At 41.8% G+C, this 15,576-nt stretch overlaps 1 protein-coding gene across 1 annotated transcript in view; it reads left to right on the forward strand.

The window, feature by feature from the left end:
- Positions 1-15,055, forward strand: part of LRRC72 (leucine rich repeat containing 72) — a 31,111-nt gene extending 16,056 nt beyond the window's left edge. The window contains exons 5-9 of the mRNA XM_074267629.1: positions 378-488; positions 7,456-7,548; positions 10,674-10,817; positions 12,153-12,183; positions 14,762-15,055. Of these exons, the coding sequence (XP_074123730.1) occupies positions 378-488; positions 7,456-7,548; positions 10,674-10,817; positions 12,153-12,183; positions 14,762-14,927 (545 nt within the window). The 3' untranslated portion in view covers positions 14,928-15,055. The remainder of the gene's footprint in view (positions 1-377; positions 489-7,455; positions 7,549-10,673; positions 10,818-12,152; positions 12,184-14,761) is intronic.
- The last annotated feature ends 521 nt before the right edge of the window (positions 15,056-15,576 follow it).

The following is a 15,576-nucleotide window of genomic DNA, read 5'->3' on the forward strand; positions in this document are numbered from 1 at the left end:
TACATTTCAATCTAGTTCTATCCACTAGGGAGTGTTGTAGGTCACATGGACCACGTTTAAGACATCTCTGTGCTAGGACTTAGAGACCTAATAGTGGTGCAGGTGCAGGGAGTGGTCACATAAACAAAATCACAGATATTCCAAAGTCTTGTGGAGCGTTCTCTTTTTACCCTCATGTCCGGCCATTCCTAATGCTAATGGAGACCTGGGGGTAGAATTGGCTTCTTGTCAGTGGCTGCTGAAGCAGAATAGGTATGATCATGTCCTTGAAGAGCATTCATCATCATCATCCATGTAGAGAAACAGTGGAGAGGTGATCGGGTTTGAGTCCAGCCCTTTCTGAGGAGGCCCACCCCTGCCCTGCTGCTCTCTTCCAGGCCTTCGGCACTTGGTCTCCATGAATGTCCTCATGCTGCACAACAACCAACTGAAGAATCTTGATGCTGTTGTCGATGAATTGAAGCTGATGAACAACCTGAAGACACTAAGTAGGTCTAAAAAAGTCCTAAAATAAAGATGTGGGAAGAATGCATCCCATGCTTTTTGCAGCTGTGTAAATTAACTTGCATAGAAATCCCTTGCATGTCATCTGGAAGGTAAAAATTAGTCATTATGTAGTGCTTATTCTTTAAAGAAAAATGGATTGTAGCCACCATTCATTTGAAATATTTACTATCTTGCATTAGAAATGGGGGGTAGACTAGATAGTCTCTAAAATCCCTTTTTTCCCTAAATCCTATAATTCTTCTTCTACACACACACACACACACACACACACACACACACACACACACACACTCCATTAAATGTACAATCTGACAGCACATTAAAAAAAACACAAAAAACAAACAAACAAAAAATGAAAAAAGGGCCATGGATCTGCCAAGGAAGGAAAGCAAAAAAAAAAAAAAAAAAATGTGAGCACATTCTGGTGGAGTGGTACAAAACATTGTGGCATTGGAGACCTCTCAGTTTCTTGAAATGGTTATACTGAATTTAGGTATTTTTAGTCTTTTACTTTCTTATGAAGAACAAAGCTATAATTATTCTTTTTTTCCCTGAGGCAATTAGGATTAATTAACTTGTCCAGGGTCACACAGCTAGGTAAGTGTTAAGTGTCTGAGACCAGATTTGAACTCAGGTCTTCCTGATTTCAGGGCTGGTGCTCTATCCAATCTGCCACCTAGCTGTCCCTTGTAATTATTCTTTCTCTTTTGAGAGAAATTCATGAAAGCTTTGTGAGTGTCCACCATGCAGTAGATGTAGATGGACTAAATTTTCCTTACTGGTTAAATCATTCAAGTGGGAAAAAACCTTAAACTGTCACAGGAAAAACACAAAAGTCCCTGAGTTGGAATAACCAAAATCTCACTCATAACTCCACCATGATCTATTGTTAATACTTCTATATTTAATTGGGAGGAATGGCTTTTTTCCTAGCTATTAAGAAGGCTTTGATGTATGAATTTTTTTTCCTTTTCTTTTTTTTTTTTTTTTTTTAGTCTTCTTGACTTAGTTAAAAGAAACAAGGATATCCCTGCAAGCATTGACCTCTCTGGCTCATGCATGCGCAATGATTAGATAGATACTTTTACTGATGGAAGGAATATTTGATCACAAATTCTTTTAAGATGTCCAGCCCAGATCATAACTCTTCCTAAGGGAAACACTGAAGAAAAAAAAATCTCCTCATGTATTTTAGCATCGTCCGTCTCCAGGGCATTTATGACTAGAGATGTTAATGAGATGTCATCCTTCAAAATTCCTTGTGACCTTAATGCCCTAATCCAAAGCATCAAAAAGTTTGAAACTGAAGCTTACAACCTCAGTTTGTTTCTAATCCATGTCACCTGTGGGTTCATTTAACCTCCAGGACACATTATTTATTGTCCACCTGTAGAATACACATGTGGATATGTTCTTAGTTCAACCAGTGACTTCAGATATCCACTTTGAAAACAAAAGATTATTTTCTTTAGTTGTTGTGACCTTAATGCCCTTATCCAAAACATCATCAAAAAGTTTAAAACTGAAGTTTATCACCTCAGTTTCTTTCCTAACCATGTCACCTGTGGGTTCATTTAACCTCCAGGACACATTATTTATTGTCCACCTGTAGAATACACATGTGGATATATTCTCAGTTCAACCAGTGACTTCAGATATCCACTTTGAAAACAAAAGATTATTCTCTTTAGTTGTTGTGACCTTAATGCCCTTATCCAAAACATCATCAAAAAGTTTAAAACTGAAGTTTCTTACCTCAGTTTCTTTCCTAACCATGTCACCTGTGGGTTCATTTAACCTCCAGGACACATTATTTATTGTCCATCTATAGAATACACATGTGGATATATTCTCAGTTCAACCAGTGACTTCAGATATTCACTTTGAAAACAAAAGATTATTCTCTTTCGCTATTGTGCTGATAGCAAAATGGAACCAATTGTTCAGTTTTCAGTTTCTTTTTTGTAATAGATTTCCACAAGCTAGAAATTATTCCTCAAGCACATGCTTGAAGCTGGTACCGTCACTTTTGATATATTGTTTGGTAAATGAAAATTACTCCTTTTCTGAATCTCAAATGAGCACGAACAAGACAGTGCTGGCGCCAACAAGGTGTGTGCAGGCTTAAGTAGCCTCCAGGGAAGGTGGATTAAATCTTATTAACCTATTGAAAGTGAAAGTGTGAGCAGTTCCACTTCATCTTTGCTAAAGGAATGTTGCCTAATGCATCAAGCCAGACTTTGCAAACATTCAGACGCAGGAAACTGATTTCATATCTTGGAACCATAATTTATGGAAATTCAGTCTCATCAATCCTAAACTCATAAATCCCACACACTAGGTGTTTAATAGGTTAGGAGGGGGAAGGTCTTGAAAAATCCAACTTTTCCCCCTTGGGCTATTTTTAGTAGAATGGAAAAGAAGTTGAGTTACAAGGCTAAGTTGCCAATCACAGTATTTTCTTTTTTTTTTTTTTTTTCCTCCCAAACTAATGAAAATCAATTTCATCAATTCCGGGGCAGAAATGCTGCTTCTCCATAGGGCCGTTCTTCCATTTGCCTTTATGGTGAGACTAATTGAGTAAGCTAGTCATGTTGTTACTGGAGAGGTGATTTTGTAAGTAGTAATTCTGGGAAGTCAGGGCAACTTCTTCTTACTTCTTTGAGGTTCTGCTGGGATTTGTCCGACTTCAGGGAGTTCTTCATGAGCCCCGGCTTGTGCAAAACTCTCATGAATAAGGGCATAGGGGAAGAAAATCAAAGCTAGAAATTCAAATCTGGACCGGGCAAGTGCTGAGGGAGGAAATAGCTCCTTAAAGTGTTTGTGCCTGTCCCACCGAGGTCAGTTTATGAGGCTCACTCTATTCTCACCGGCAGCCATGGGGATGGACCGCACTGGGCTTCCCAGGAAAGGCTAGAGGAGATCCAGCTGGATGGGGTGGAGGGAGGAAGGGAAAGATCAGGGTTTGAGTGGAGATCCAGCTGGGGGGAGGGAGGAAGGGAAAGATCAGGGTTTGAGTGGAGATCCAGCTGGACAAGAGGGAAAGGAAAAGCTCTGGGTTTTAGAGGAGATAGAGCTGTATGGGGGGGGGGAAGGGGGAAGGGAAAGATGGAGTGGAGAAGCAGCTGGATGGAGTGGGGGAGGAGGAAAAGGTCAAGGTTTGAGTGGAGATATAGGTGGGGGGAGGGAGGAAGGGAAAGATCAGGGTTTGAGTGGAGATCCAGCTGGACAAGAGGGAAAGGAAAAGCTCTGGGTTTTAGAGGAGATAGAGCTGTATTGGGGGGGGGGAAGGGGGAAGGGAAAGATGGAGTGGAGATGCAGCTGGATGGAGTGGGGGAGGAGGAAAAGGTCAGGGTTTGAGTGGAGATATAGCTGGACTTGGGTGGGGGAGGAAGATCAGGGTTTTAGAGGAGATCCAGCTGGGTGAGAAGGAAAGGAAAAGGTCAGGGTTTAGTGGAGATGCAGCTGGATGGGGCTGGGGGGGGAAGGAAAGATCAGAGTTTGAGTGGACATCTAGCTGGACAGGAGGGAAAGGAAAAACTCTGGGTTTTAGTGGAGATAGAGGGGTATGGGGGTGAGGGGAAAGGAAAAGATCAGGGTTTAGTGGAGATGCAGCTGGATGGAGTGGGGAAGGAGGAAAAGATCAGGGTTTGAGTGGAGATATAGCTGGTCTTGGGGGGGGGGAGATCAGGGTTTTAGAGGAGATCCGGCTGGATGAGAAGGAAAGGAAAAGGTCAGGGTTTAGTGGAGATGCAGCTGGATGGAGTGGGGGAGGAGGAAAAGATCAGGGTTTGAGTGGTGTGGCAAGATTGCCCATACTTTCCGCACCTGCCTAAGTTCTGCTCTCCCAGCCTGCTGTTGCTCCCCATCCCTAGCAAGCAAGTTTCACTCAGAGGAAGGTCAGTTTGCTCTCCTGGACCTGAGATTAAAGCTCTTTGTGCTGCTGCCACCTGCTGGCTGGCTCGGGCTTTACACTCAGACACAGTTTTTGGTTTGGGTTTTTTCCCGAGTGACACACACCTCCAGAAGGTCACATACGCCTTCCTGAGCATAATCAGAAGGGGTTGTCGGGTCCTGTGGGTAGCCACCCAGGGCTACTTTGGGCTCAGAGCCTGGGTTCTTCAGCTTTCCCCTCTACTTCTAGAGGAAGCCCAACCCATCTTCACTCGGAAACAGGAAAACTTGAGTTTGAATGTCGCCCCGAATACTCATGAGCTTAGTGAGCATTTAGCCGCCCTGATTCTCAGTTTCCTAATCTGTAAAAAGGGGGTGGGAATTTCTGCTGTGTGAGGCTGGTGGCTAGCTGGGAATGGAGAATAACAGTGTGCATTTATACAGTGCTAGGAGGTTTGCAGTGTTTTGTAAGCATTTTGTTTAATTCTTACAATCCTTACAAGAACCTCCTTCCCATTCACTCCATTTTGGAAATTTAGAAATTTAGAAATGAGGAGGAAAAGGCAGATGTCACTTAAGTGACTTGTTTAGGGTCAGAGGATGAGGCCGGAGTGTCAGACTTCCTGACTCCACACTCCCAAAACAACCCTAATCCCCATCCTTATTATCATTACACGATGAGGAAGCCAAAATGAACGACTTAACGCAGGCCTATATTTCCTCTTCTATTCACTAATCAGATCTCTTCCACTTCTAGTTGCCCTTCTTCATCTACACACAAACCTAGGCTCCCTTCATATGCTCGCCTGTACTCCTCACCTGTATGTAAAGTACAAAGTTTAAAATATATAAAATGTAAACCTTAAAGTCCTGTAAAAACTGCACCTTTCTGCCAGTATTATTCTTCCTGCTGCTAGAGTTACTACTACTGTCACTATCACTACTACTAATGTTGCTACTACCACTAATACCACCACTGCAACTATTATAATTATAATTATAATAACTAGTACTATCACTACCACTACTACAACTACCATTATCACTACTACTACCATCACTATTACTATTACTATCACTATCACTATCACTATCACTACTATGACTATTATCAATACTATTACTATCATTATCATTACTACTACTATTACCATCACTATTGCTAGTATTATCATTATCACTACTACAACTACTATCACTACTACTACCACTACCACTATTACTACTACTATTACTATCACCATCACTATTACTACTACTACCATCACTATTATTACTACTATTATTATCACTATCACTACTATGACTACTATCATTACTATTATTACCATTATCATTACTACTACTACCCCTATCACTATTACTACTACTATTACTAGTACTATCACTATCACTACTACAACTACTATCACTACTATTGCTACCATAACTATTACTATTACTGTCACTGCTACTATTACTCATCACTGTGATTACTATTACTACTACTACCACCAGTATGATGACCATAATCATTCTCTTGGACACGATCACTTCTCCAGATCACCATGATCCTCCAGGGGCATTTAGAAGGCATTCCCTCATTTTTGATGACCTATTATAGAGCAATCCACCCTTGATCTGGAATCACAGCACCTGGGTCCAATTGTTGGCTGTATAACATGCAAAGATGTAGATTAAGACATGGGATTTGTTATCAAAGGACCCTGCTTTGAAACCTGCTGGCATGACCCTTGGCAAGTCTATTCTCCTAGCTCGGATGTCCTAGCCACTTCCACCTTCATGACCAGACCAAAGTTAAAGGCAATGGGGAGGATGGGATAATAATCAATTTAGCTCTGAAAGAACCCTTTGATGTTCTCTCAAATTTCTATATTTCTATAAATATATAAATTTATATTTATATATTTATTTAGTCATTTATTCATTCACTCACTCATTTACTTATTCATTCATTCATTCATTTATTTGTGTGCATATTTATTTCTTTATGTTGAAGGAAGAGGACCCTGAATCCCAATGGCCACACATTTAGTAACTGAGTGAGACAAGTCCTCTTAATACCAACCCGTCATTTTCCCCGTGACTTGACAGAACTAGAACTTTCAGATGAAAATCCCACAGACGCCAAGATCAGCCTCCAAGGGACACTTAGCCCTTGTTAGAGGCAGCCCCTACATCCCTGATGGGTGTGGCCCAAGTACCTTTGCTAGTCCCTGTTTATATCTAGCAATTAATGTATTTTCCCATGGCAACTGTGGCGAATGGCAGTTGGAGCCCGAGTTAGAGCACCCAAAACAAAGATCCTCGGTGTCTGGAGCCTGCCTGGCCACAGCTCACATTGATGCTGCAGTAGAAGAGAGACTGGAGAATTTCGAGTTCAGACTTGACTGAACTTGGACTCTCAGCAGCCGTCCCCCCGGCCCAAATGGACTGGCATGGTAGGGCGCTCGGACTGAAGCTGGGGGCATCTATGTCTATCCACACTAAAGGCTCCCCCATGGGACCAGGTCTGCTTCTGGCCAAGTCATAATCTGAGGGAAACTTCATTTATAGAGGAGATGCTAAGCTGGGGGGGAGGGGGAAGCAGTGTTAAGGTGACATCCGGGGATTATGGGGTTCAGACTAGTCAGCATCAAGTCCAACCCTGTCATTTTACAGATGAGGAAATCCAGGTTGGGAGAGTCTGTGGCTTGTCCATGGTCACACTGCTCATAGGCACCCAAAATCTTCAGGCTTCCCTGAGGGTTAAAGATGCAGCAAACTGATGGCTTCTGGTTCCCTTTAGTAGAAATTCATAACAACAACAGCAGCAACAACAACAACAATATTTCTCACCCTTTAAGGTTCTTAAAGCACTCACCCTCATTGTCTCTCCAGTGATTCTCACAACAAGACTGTGAAGGACATGCTGCTATTCTCCTTTTATACACGAGGGATTTGGGGCCAGGAGGGGTTAAAGGACTTATCCAAAATGATACACTTTGTAAATATTGTAGTCAGGATTTGCCACATCCGAGGCTTCCTGTGTTCACTTTGGATTCTTCCCTGCAGATCTGTATCACAATCCTTTATCCCAGGATGCAAGGCAGTATCGCTTGTACACAATTTATCATCTGCCGTCCCTGTGGCTACTTGACAGGAAAGGTAAGGACTGTTAGATTGCTGTGGATTCTTGAAAGGAGACCTTAGCCATTGAAAGTGGCAGCAAGCAATCACAGAGCAGTTCACAAATGCTATTACTTTTAGTCTTCAAAACAACCCTGGGGATTAATATTCCCCCCAATTTACAGTTAGAGAAACTGAGGCTGATTGAGATTAAGTGACTTGCTGGTGTCTGAGGCTGGATTTGACCTTGGGTCTTCCTAACCCAAGCCCCCATCTCAGTGCTCTATGGCACCTCATGGTTGCCAAATAAGTTAGAATCATTGTGGACTTCCCAAAATTATCTGATACCTCAGAGGACCCGGGACTCAAAGGCTATGCTCTGGGGAGCTCTGCTGGGGAGAGAATCAAGAGCATCTGTGTGCAGCTATGGTGCCAAAAGGTGCTTTACAGATGTTATCTCCGTTGATTTCCACAATACCTGAGAAGTTGAGCTGCTGCTGCTGGGCTGTTGCAGTTGTGTTCAGCTCTCCCAGTGTGACCCCTTTTGGAGTTTTCTTGGGATATTGGGGAGGTTAGCCATCTCCTTCTCTAGATCATTGGGGCAAATGGGGCTAGGAAGAGTCTGCGGCCAGATTTAATGAAAGAAGAGGAATCTTCCTGACTCCAAGCCTGGCTCTTAATCTACTTTGTCACTTAGCCACCACCTAGGGAAATAAGTGCTATTAGCATTTACAGATGAGGAAATTGAGACAGGCAGAAGGAAAGTGACTTGCCTAAGTGAATGAGTGAAGTGTAATGGAGAGAACACTGGACATTAAGTAAGCAAGCTCTGAGTTCAAATCCTGCCTCTGACACTTATGTGTGACCTTGAGTAAGTGACTTCCCCTACAATAATAGCTAGCAATTAAATGCTAGCCTGGGGGTGTGTGTGAGAAGGTTGGTAGTCCGGCCCCATCTTTTGAATGATGAAACTCTCTGGGCCAGCTTGCAGTTAACCAAAGGAAGTTGCTAAGCCATAGGATCAAAGGACATGGCAGAGGTCCAGGTAGAAAGGACTCCCCTGCTCCAGCCATCCCTGCTCCAGCCACTCCAGCTGGCACGTGGTGAGCAGGATGTCTGGGGTAAACTGCTAAGTCCACAGCTATGGACCCTTTATAGGCTGGCACATACTGACTTTGGTTCTAACGGACCCGAGTTCAAATCTTAGCCCAGATTCTTAGTAGCAATGGCAGTCACCCTGTCTGAGCCTCAGTTTCCTCATTTGTAAATTGGACATAGTAACAGCATTACCTCTCAGGACTGTTGTGAGATCACATGAGAAGTGTGCATGTATACATGGGCACAGAGTGCTTTGCAAACCTTCTGCCATTCCATAGAAATCACCGACATCATCATTACCTTATGTCTTGAGCAATCGGGAATCTGCCAAGAGCCGAAGCCTTAGCTTCTAGCCATGAAGTCCCAGGGAGAGCTTCCCGTACATTTTGGAGGCACTTGAGAGCTCCAACATGGTGCATTGCTCCTACCAAAGAGCGAGGGATCTCTCCCAGATCAAAACTGCTCCCAGAAGTCAGCAAATTCGATCAGTTATGGAGGGTGGGCGACAGGAAGGATGGAGGAGAGGTTGGCCATGAAAAACTGAGGCTGATTGGTTTAAGCTACAAGGGGGATCAGGACTACGTTTGAGTAACCCTCTATTGGTGGCCTGTGCCAGACTTTTCCTACTCCCTCTAGTGGCGGATTGCGTTGGAAAATCCATCAATTAATCAGCCAGAGTTTATTAAATGTCCACGATATGCCTTATTCGATGGTAAGCCCCGGATCACAAAATCAAAGAAGGAAATAGTTGCTGCTCCCAAGAAGCTTAAGAAGCAACAAATGAATGAATGAATGAATGGTGAGTGAATGGATGGGCAAAGAAATCAAATATGCCCTAGGTTTAAGTGGTAGCAGGATGACAAGGTGATGAGAGCCTTGGATGTGAGACAGGAAGACTCATCTTCTGACTTCACATGCAATCTCAGACACTTACTAGATGTGTGACCCTGGGCAATTCATTTAACTTTAACTATAAAATTATATTTGCTCAATTGCAGCCTGATCACAGCATCGTGGACATGTGACTGCATTGATGCTTAAAGGGGTGATAGCAAACATGTGTAAACCCCATTTATTTTTTTTATTTATTTTTTTATTAATTTTTATAATTATAACATTTTCTTTGAAAGTACATATGCATAGGTAATTTTTTTACAACATTATCCCTTGTACTCCCTTCTGTTCCGAGTTTTTCCCTCCTTCCCTCCACCCCCTCCCCTAGATGGCAGATATTCCCATACATATTAAATATCTTATAGTATATCCTAGTGTAAACCCCATTTATAATTTTAAATATATATGCATTTAAAATTATATTTTGTACATCTATATTTATATGTGAATATATACATATATCTATATAAATCTGTTTTGCTCATGTGTATATATATATATGTACATATATATATCACATTTAAATGGTTCTTCAAGGTTTGTAAAGTACTTTTCATCTACTAATTCCTTTGATCCTTTCAAGGGCACTGTGAGCTAGTTGTTTGCCTCAGTTTCCTCATCTGTAAAATGAACTAACGAAAAAAATGTCAAACCACTCCAGTATCTTTGCCAAGAAAACCCCAAATGTGATCAGAAAGAATGGGACATAACTGGACAACAACACGAAATTCTAGACCTCCTGAATTATAAAGATTGATCTTGTAGGAAGAGACATTAGAGCTTATGAGGTCAAAACTTTCATGTTGCAAATTCTAAGCTTTGAAAAAGACCCCAGTTGTCCTTTCCCCTATTTGTCTATTAACGTGGTCATTTCTTTCCTTTGTCCATATTGAGAAACCTGACCGTGAGGTTGTTTTTAGCTTCTATTTTTATCTCTAATGCACATAAGGATTTCTTTAGAGGAGAATTGCTTTAAAATAATTTCTTTTTTTGTTTTTTTGCCCCAATTCACTTAAATTGAAAATTTGGTCATGCTGGAATTGTTTGTTATATTTATTCAAAATTTCCACGTCTTAAGATTTGTTTTGAGTTTTGATTTTTTTGATTCTTAATTGTAACCAAACATCAGTAGGAAATGATGATTTTTTTAAAAGAAATTTTCTATTTCTTAGAAATTAAGGGAGAAGAAAGAAAAACAGCTTTCCATTTGTTTAACCATGAAAGGTCTCGGGTCCTTCAGAATCTGGCATTTGGCAGGAGAGCAGAGAAGGGGATGTATGTAGGGCCCTACAAGCCCTGCCTCACTGTACCTACAGGTATCTGGAGCTGGCGGGGAGGACCTGCTGGAGCTGCTCAGTGAAATCCTTTCCTTCCCCTTTTTGCCCAAAGATGCTACGTTGAGAAAAGGACTCGGTTATCCCCATTCTTGCTTCTTTAGGATGACACGGGCAGACTGCCACTCAGCGGTCCACAAGCATTTATTCATCAGGCCCCAGCTGTGCCAAGCACTGTGTGCACTTCCCCTTTCATTCCCATCCAGATGTGGACCCAAGAAATTCAGAGCAGGAGAAGGAAAAGCTGTTCTGAATCACACCAGAAGAAAGGGTGGCCCCAAACCCATGGCTAGCAAGCATTTAAAGAGTGCTTTAAGTTTACAAACCACTTTAGAAATAGCAAGGAAAGCTACAAGGGATAAGGAGAGCTTGGGAACTGGGTGAAGCTTCTGGATTTAAGAACAGGGTGGGAGACATGGAAAGGAACTGGCAAGGAGCAGGGACAGCTCTTCTCTGACTCAGAGAATGGAACAAAGGAGAGGGTGAAGGTGAGTGGGAAAGTAGAGCTGGGGAAGAGAGTACTTTTTTTTTCCCAGAGAAATGTGGGTAGGTCCCATGCTGGAACAGTGTGGAAGCCTGAGAAGTGGGAAATGTGAAAGAACCTCAGAAGTGCCAGAGGGCTGACATGCAGCAGTGGAGGCTTCTTGGAAAGTGGATGGTCCCTTTGCAGTGGATGGTTGTGGGACTCCCTCCTGTGCATAGTGAGGTTGGAACAGGGAAGGCAGATGATAGGAGTGGCCTTAGGTCTGAGGTCTGGAAACCGATGGCAGGCCAGCCGAAGTCGAGTTTGTTCTGAATGGAATAAGAGTGAACGGAGAAGATGACCTGGGAAAGCAGATGGTGGAAAGATTGGGGTGAGGACGGAGAGGCTAAACCCACAGAGGGATAAGGGATAGGGAGAACTGTCAGGCAGTGGATTATGGTCAGAGAGGGGGAATGCTGACATGGGTGTAAGATCAAGGACATGATCATCAGATCTTGGCTGAGGTACAGTGAGGATTTGGGAGAAAACAAAGACACAGATGGTAATAGCGTCTGAGGAGGTAAGCTTCTCACCCCCCACCACAGTACTTGTCACTAGCTGAGTGCTCGATGGTTTCATTCATTCATTTGAAGTCCTATGAATAAAGTACAATTTTAGGGTGGAGAGGAACAATTTTAGGGTAGAGAGGAACAATTTTAGGGTGGAGAGGAATACTACGATAAGCTCCTCAATAAAAAAGGGATTATTTACTGATGATTTTTAAATGCAGAATAAATGTTTTTAAATGTAGCAATATTTGAAAAATGCTCATTTAAAATCTCTTGTTATTTCAGAAATCGTATGGTCTAAAGCATACATCAACAGGTAAGCACTGGCTTCAACATCATGCTTAATGGGGTTTTGTGGGTTTTCAAAGATACTTTATTGATGTTTTCTGGTTATTAGCACTTGGAAAATTTGTTTTCAAACAGTTCTTGAAAATTTATGCTTTTTCCTTCAGCAATTACTTGCTCACTTATTTTTTAATCAAATCTTCATGGATTTTAAGTGTAAATTTTGTATGTGAACTAGAGGTATTATTTTATCAATTATTTCATGAGCTCTCAGTATGGAACTCTTATTATCCCAGAGCTACACATGTATAAAGCTTATAGTCTTAGAAATGGGGTCCTGAACAAGGAATAGATTACCCACTGTGACTCAACTCTCAGTCTTCTTGGTGCCAGTTAATCCATTATGCCAGATCAACTCCTAGGTTTTCACCTAATAATGTCTATCAACTTTCCTGTTTTATCCTATACCCTCTCTGTTCAAGAGATAGAAATTTCCTTTATCACTGCAATTAACTTATTTTTCTTTGGGTTCTAAAAAAGATTCTTAAATATCTAGGATATTAATCTACTTGAAATTTATAATTTTATATGGTGTAAGATGAAGATCAATCAGCGAAGATCAAATCCCATTTTCTAACAATACTAATTGTTTTCCCCACAAGTTTTTATTGAATAATAGTTTCCTTCCATACTGTTTATAATCTTGCATCAAATGTTAATCTATAATAAGCTCTTGATTCTAGATTATCTATGTTCCATTGATTAAGTTTTATATTTCATATTTAGTACCATATAGTTTTGACCATCACTTTATGTGGTCAAGGACAGTGGTAGTGATGTCAAACTCTGAAACATACATAGGATCCCTTCTGGCCCTAGACTTATATAGGAAACCACATTTTAACACCATCTACGGTCTACTCTACTTTTATTAATCTTATTAAACATCTCCAATTTACATTTTAATCTGATTTGACAATCAGGAGTAAGCCACAGTGTTTTTGACTCTTCCTAAAATAATAAAATTTTTAATTAATCTTTCTTCCTCGGGGCAGCTAAGTGGCACAGTGGATAGAGCACCGGCCCTGAATTCAGGAGGACCCGAGTTCAAATCTGGTCTCAGACACTTAACACTTCCTAGCTGTGTGACCCTGGGCAAGTCACTTAACCCCAGCCTCAGAAAAAGAAAAAAAAAGAATCTTTCTTCCTTCCAGTATTTCTTTGATATTTATATCATTTGTTCTTCAATATAAACTTCATTATTTCAGTTTTTTAGTTTCATAAAGTCATCATTGAAATTTGAATCTACATATTATTAACCTAGAAGTTATTTTAGATTTTATTCCCATTTTTACTAGATGAGCATTACTTAGTCATGTCCATTGCATTTCTCTCCAGTTCTTACTTTTCCCCTTTATTCCAAATTCAGTTTTTTGATAGTTGTGTAGATCTTGGTTTTTTAAGTGTCCAAATATTTCTGCCATTTCTGAAAGTACTTTTAATTGAAATCCCAGACATATGACCTTAACTAGGCAGAGGCAGGGGGAACTTGTGTTTTCCTGAGATAATCTTTATTCAAACTTAAAAATCTTTTCAGGGTTTTAATTCGATTATTAGAATCTTAAATGAGAAAAATACTTGTTTCATTAAAAAAAATTAACTCTTGCTGCCTCCAAATCCAGCCCTGTCTCCATTAGTGCCAGACTTGCTGCTGTATGATCTGGGACTGAGGGGCCATTCAGGGCCCTTGATGATACAATTGGCTGTCAGATGGGTTCTGACCATCTAGCCCAGCGACCTAACTAAGCACCGCTCCAGGTCAGAGCCCTGTACCATGAAGGTGCTGATGGGCACAGACCCAGGGCCGTCCCTGATGTTGGGTGGGCTTCCTCAAAATGTTCGAGATGGCCAGGTGGTCCGGAACCCTCCAGCGGTCATCACCCGGCCAAGTCACAGCCAGTCGGTGGCTGAGCCTCAGCTGCACCCTTGTCTTAAGGACTTTGTGTGAAAGCTAAGATAAATGCAACTTGACACATTGATTTTAAATGTGAATCAAGTGTGATAAAGAGAAGCAATATGGTAGGGTGAAAGGGCCCAGAGGACTTGGGTTCAAAGCTTGGCTTTGGTACTTACTCCCACAATCCTCCTTACTCCCTGTGGCTCAGTTTCTGTTAAATGAGGAGGGTGGACTCAGATCCTGCTTTTAAAGAGGAATCTAAGTATCAGAAGCAAGGCAGAAAGTGGACCTGGGTTTGAATCCTGGGCCAACGATTTCCCTCCTTTGCGGTTCATTATCAGCAAACTGGGGGGTTTGGACAGGATGATGTCCAAAGTCTCTTACAGCTCTAGATCTATGATCCCTGAAAACATGTGCTTTTAACAACAAATTGCTCAATTTAAAACAATGATCAGGAGCCACATCCAACTGTTTAGGCTTTAACTCAGGTCCAGAAGAGATGGGAAAATGTCCCTTCGACGTAAGATGCTCCAGGACAAGGGTTTTCTCCTGCTGGGCTCTTACATCACTTGAATTTTTAATTTTCACTAAGAGAACATTTATTTGGAGCGGACTGCTTTTTCATACTAAATTTGTTTTTTCTCCTTTTAAGGAATTTGTTTCACGATAAAGAAGATGCTGTTTTCGTGAGGTCATTGAAGAGATCTGTAACCCAGCTCAGCTTTGTGGATTGGACCTTGGTGCCCACTAGAGTTGAGCGTCACAGTGACGACAAAGCCGAGAGGCCCGTTGAATTGGCCACAGTCAGGATCAGATAATGGCTGTGTACTTTCCCCAGAGCTTTGGGGCGGTGTGGGGGGTGGGGATGGGGGATGGGGGATGGGGTCTTCTGTTCAATTTCTCTATGAATTTGGTTTTCAGAAATTAGACTTTTGATGCATCAGAATGGATGTTGTGTGCAGATTCTCATCCAGGGCATTATGGGGAGTGGGTACAATATCAAGACAGATATCCTTGCTCAGTCCCAAAGAACTCACGTTCTCTAGTTCTTAATTAACGTTCTAGGACACTGGTGTGTCTACATGATTGAGGTTAAAGCTGAGGAAATAAATTTGGCCAAGGTGAGGGAGGAAGCCATAGATTCTGCAGGGGTCGAAGGTAACACCTAAGGTTGTCTTGCAGGAAGCATTTGCCAGGGTCAAGATCGGCGTCAGAAGGAAATGGCCCGGCACTGATGGATGTAGGACCCCAGGCTAATAGACTAGAGGTGGAAGGCACCTGAGCCAACAAAATCCATCTCCACATTTTATAGATTGGGAAACTGAGTCTTAGAGGTAAGAAGTGATGTCTCTAACAGCATCCAAGGTGGGTTCTGAGCCAGGTCTTCCTGAGTGCTCTGTCCACTACAAAACCTTGCTGCCTCCAAGCCGGTAGCCCAGTCAGATGAGGTCTCTTTGGAGCTTTTTC

The sequence above is a fragment of the Sminthopsis crassicaudata genome, chromosome 5, assembly GCF_048593235.1.
Source record: "Sminthopsis crassicaudata isolate SCR6 chromosome 5, ASM4859323v1, whole genome shotgun sequence".
Classification (NCBI taxonomy): Eukaryota; Metazoa; Chordata; class Mammalia; order Dasyuromorphia; family Dasyuridae; genus Sminthopsis; species Sminthopsis crassicaudata.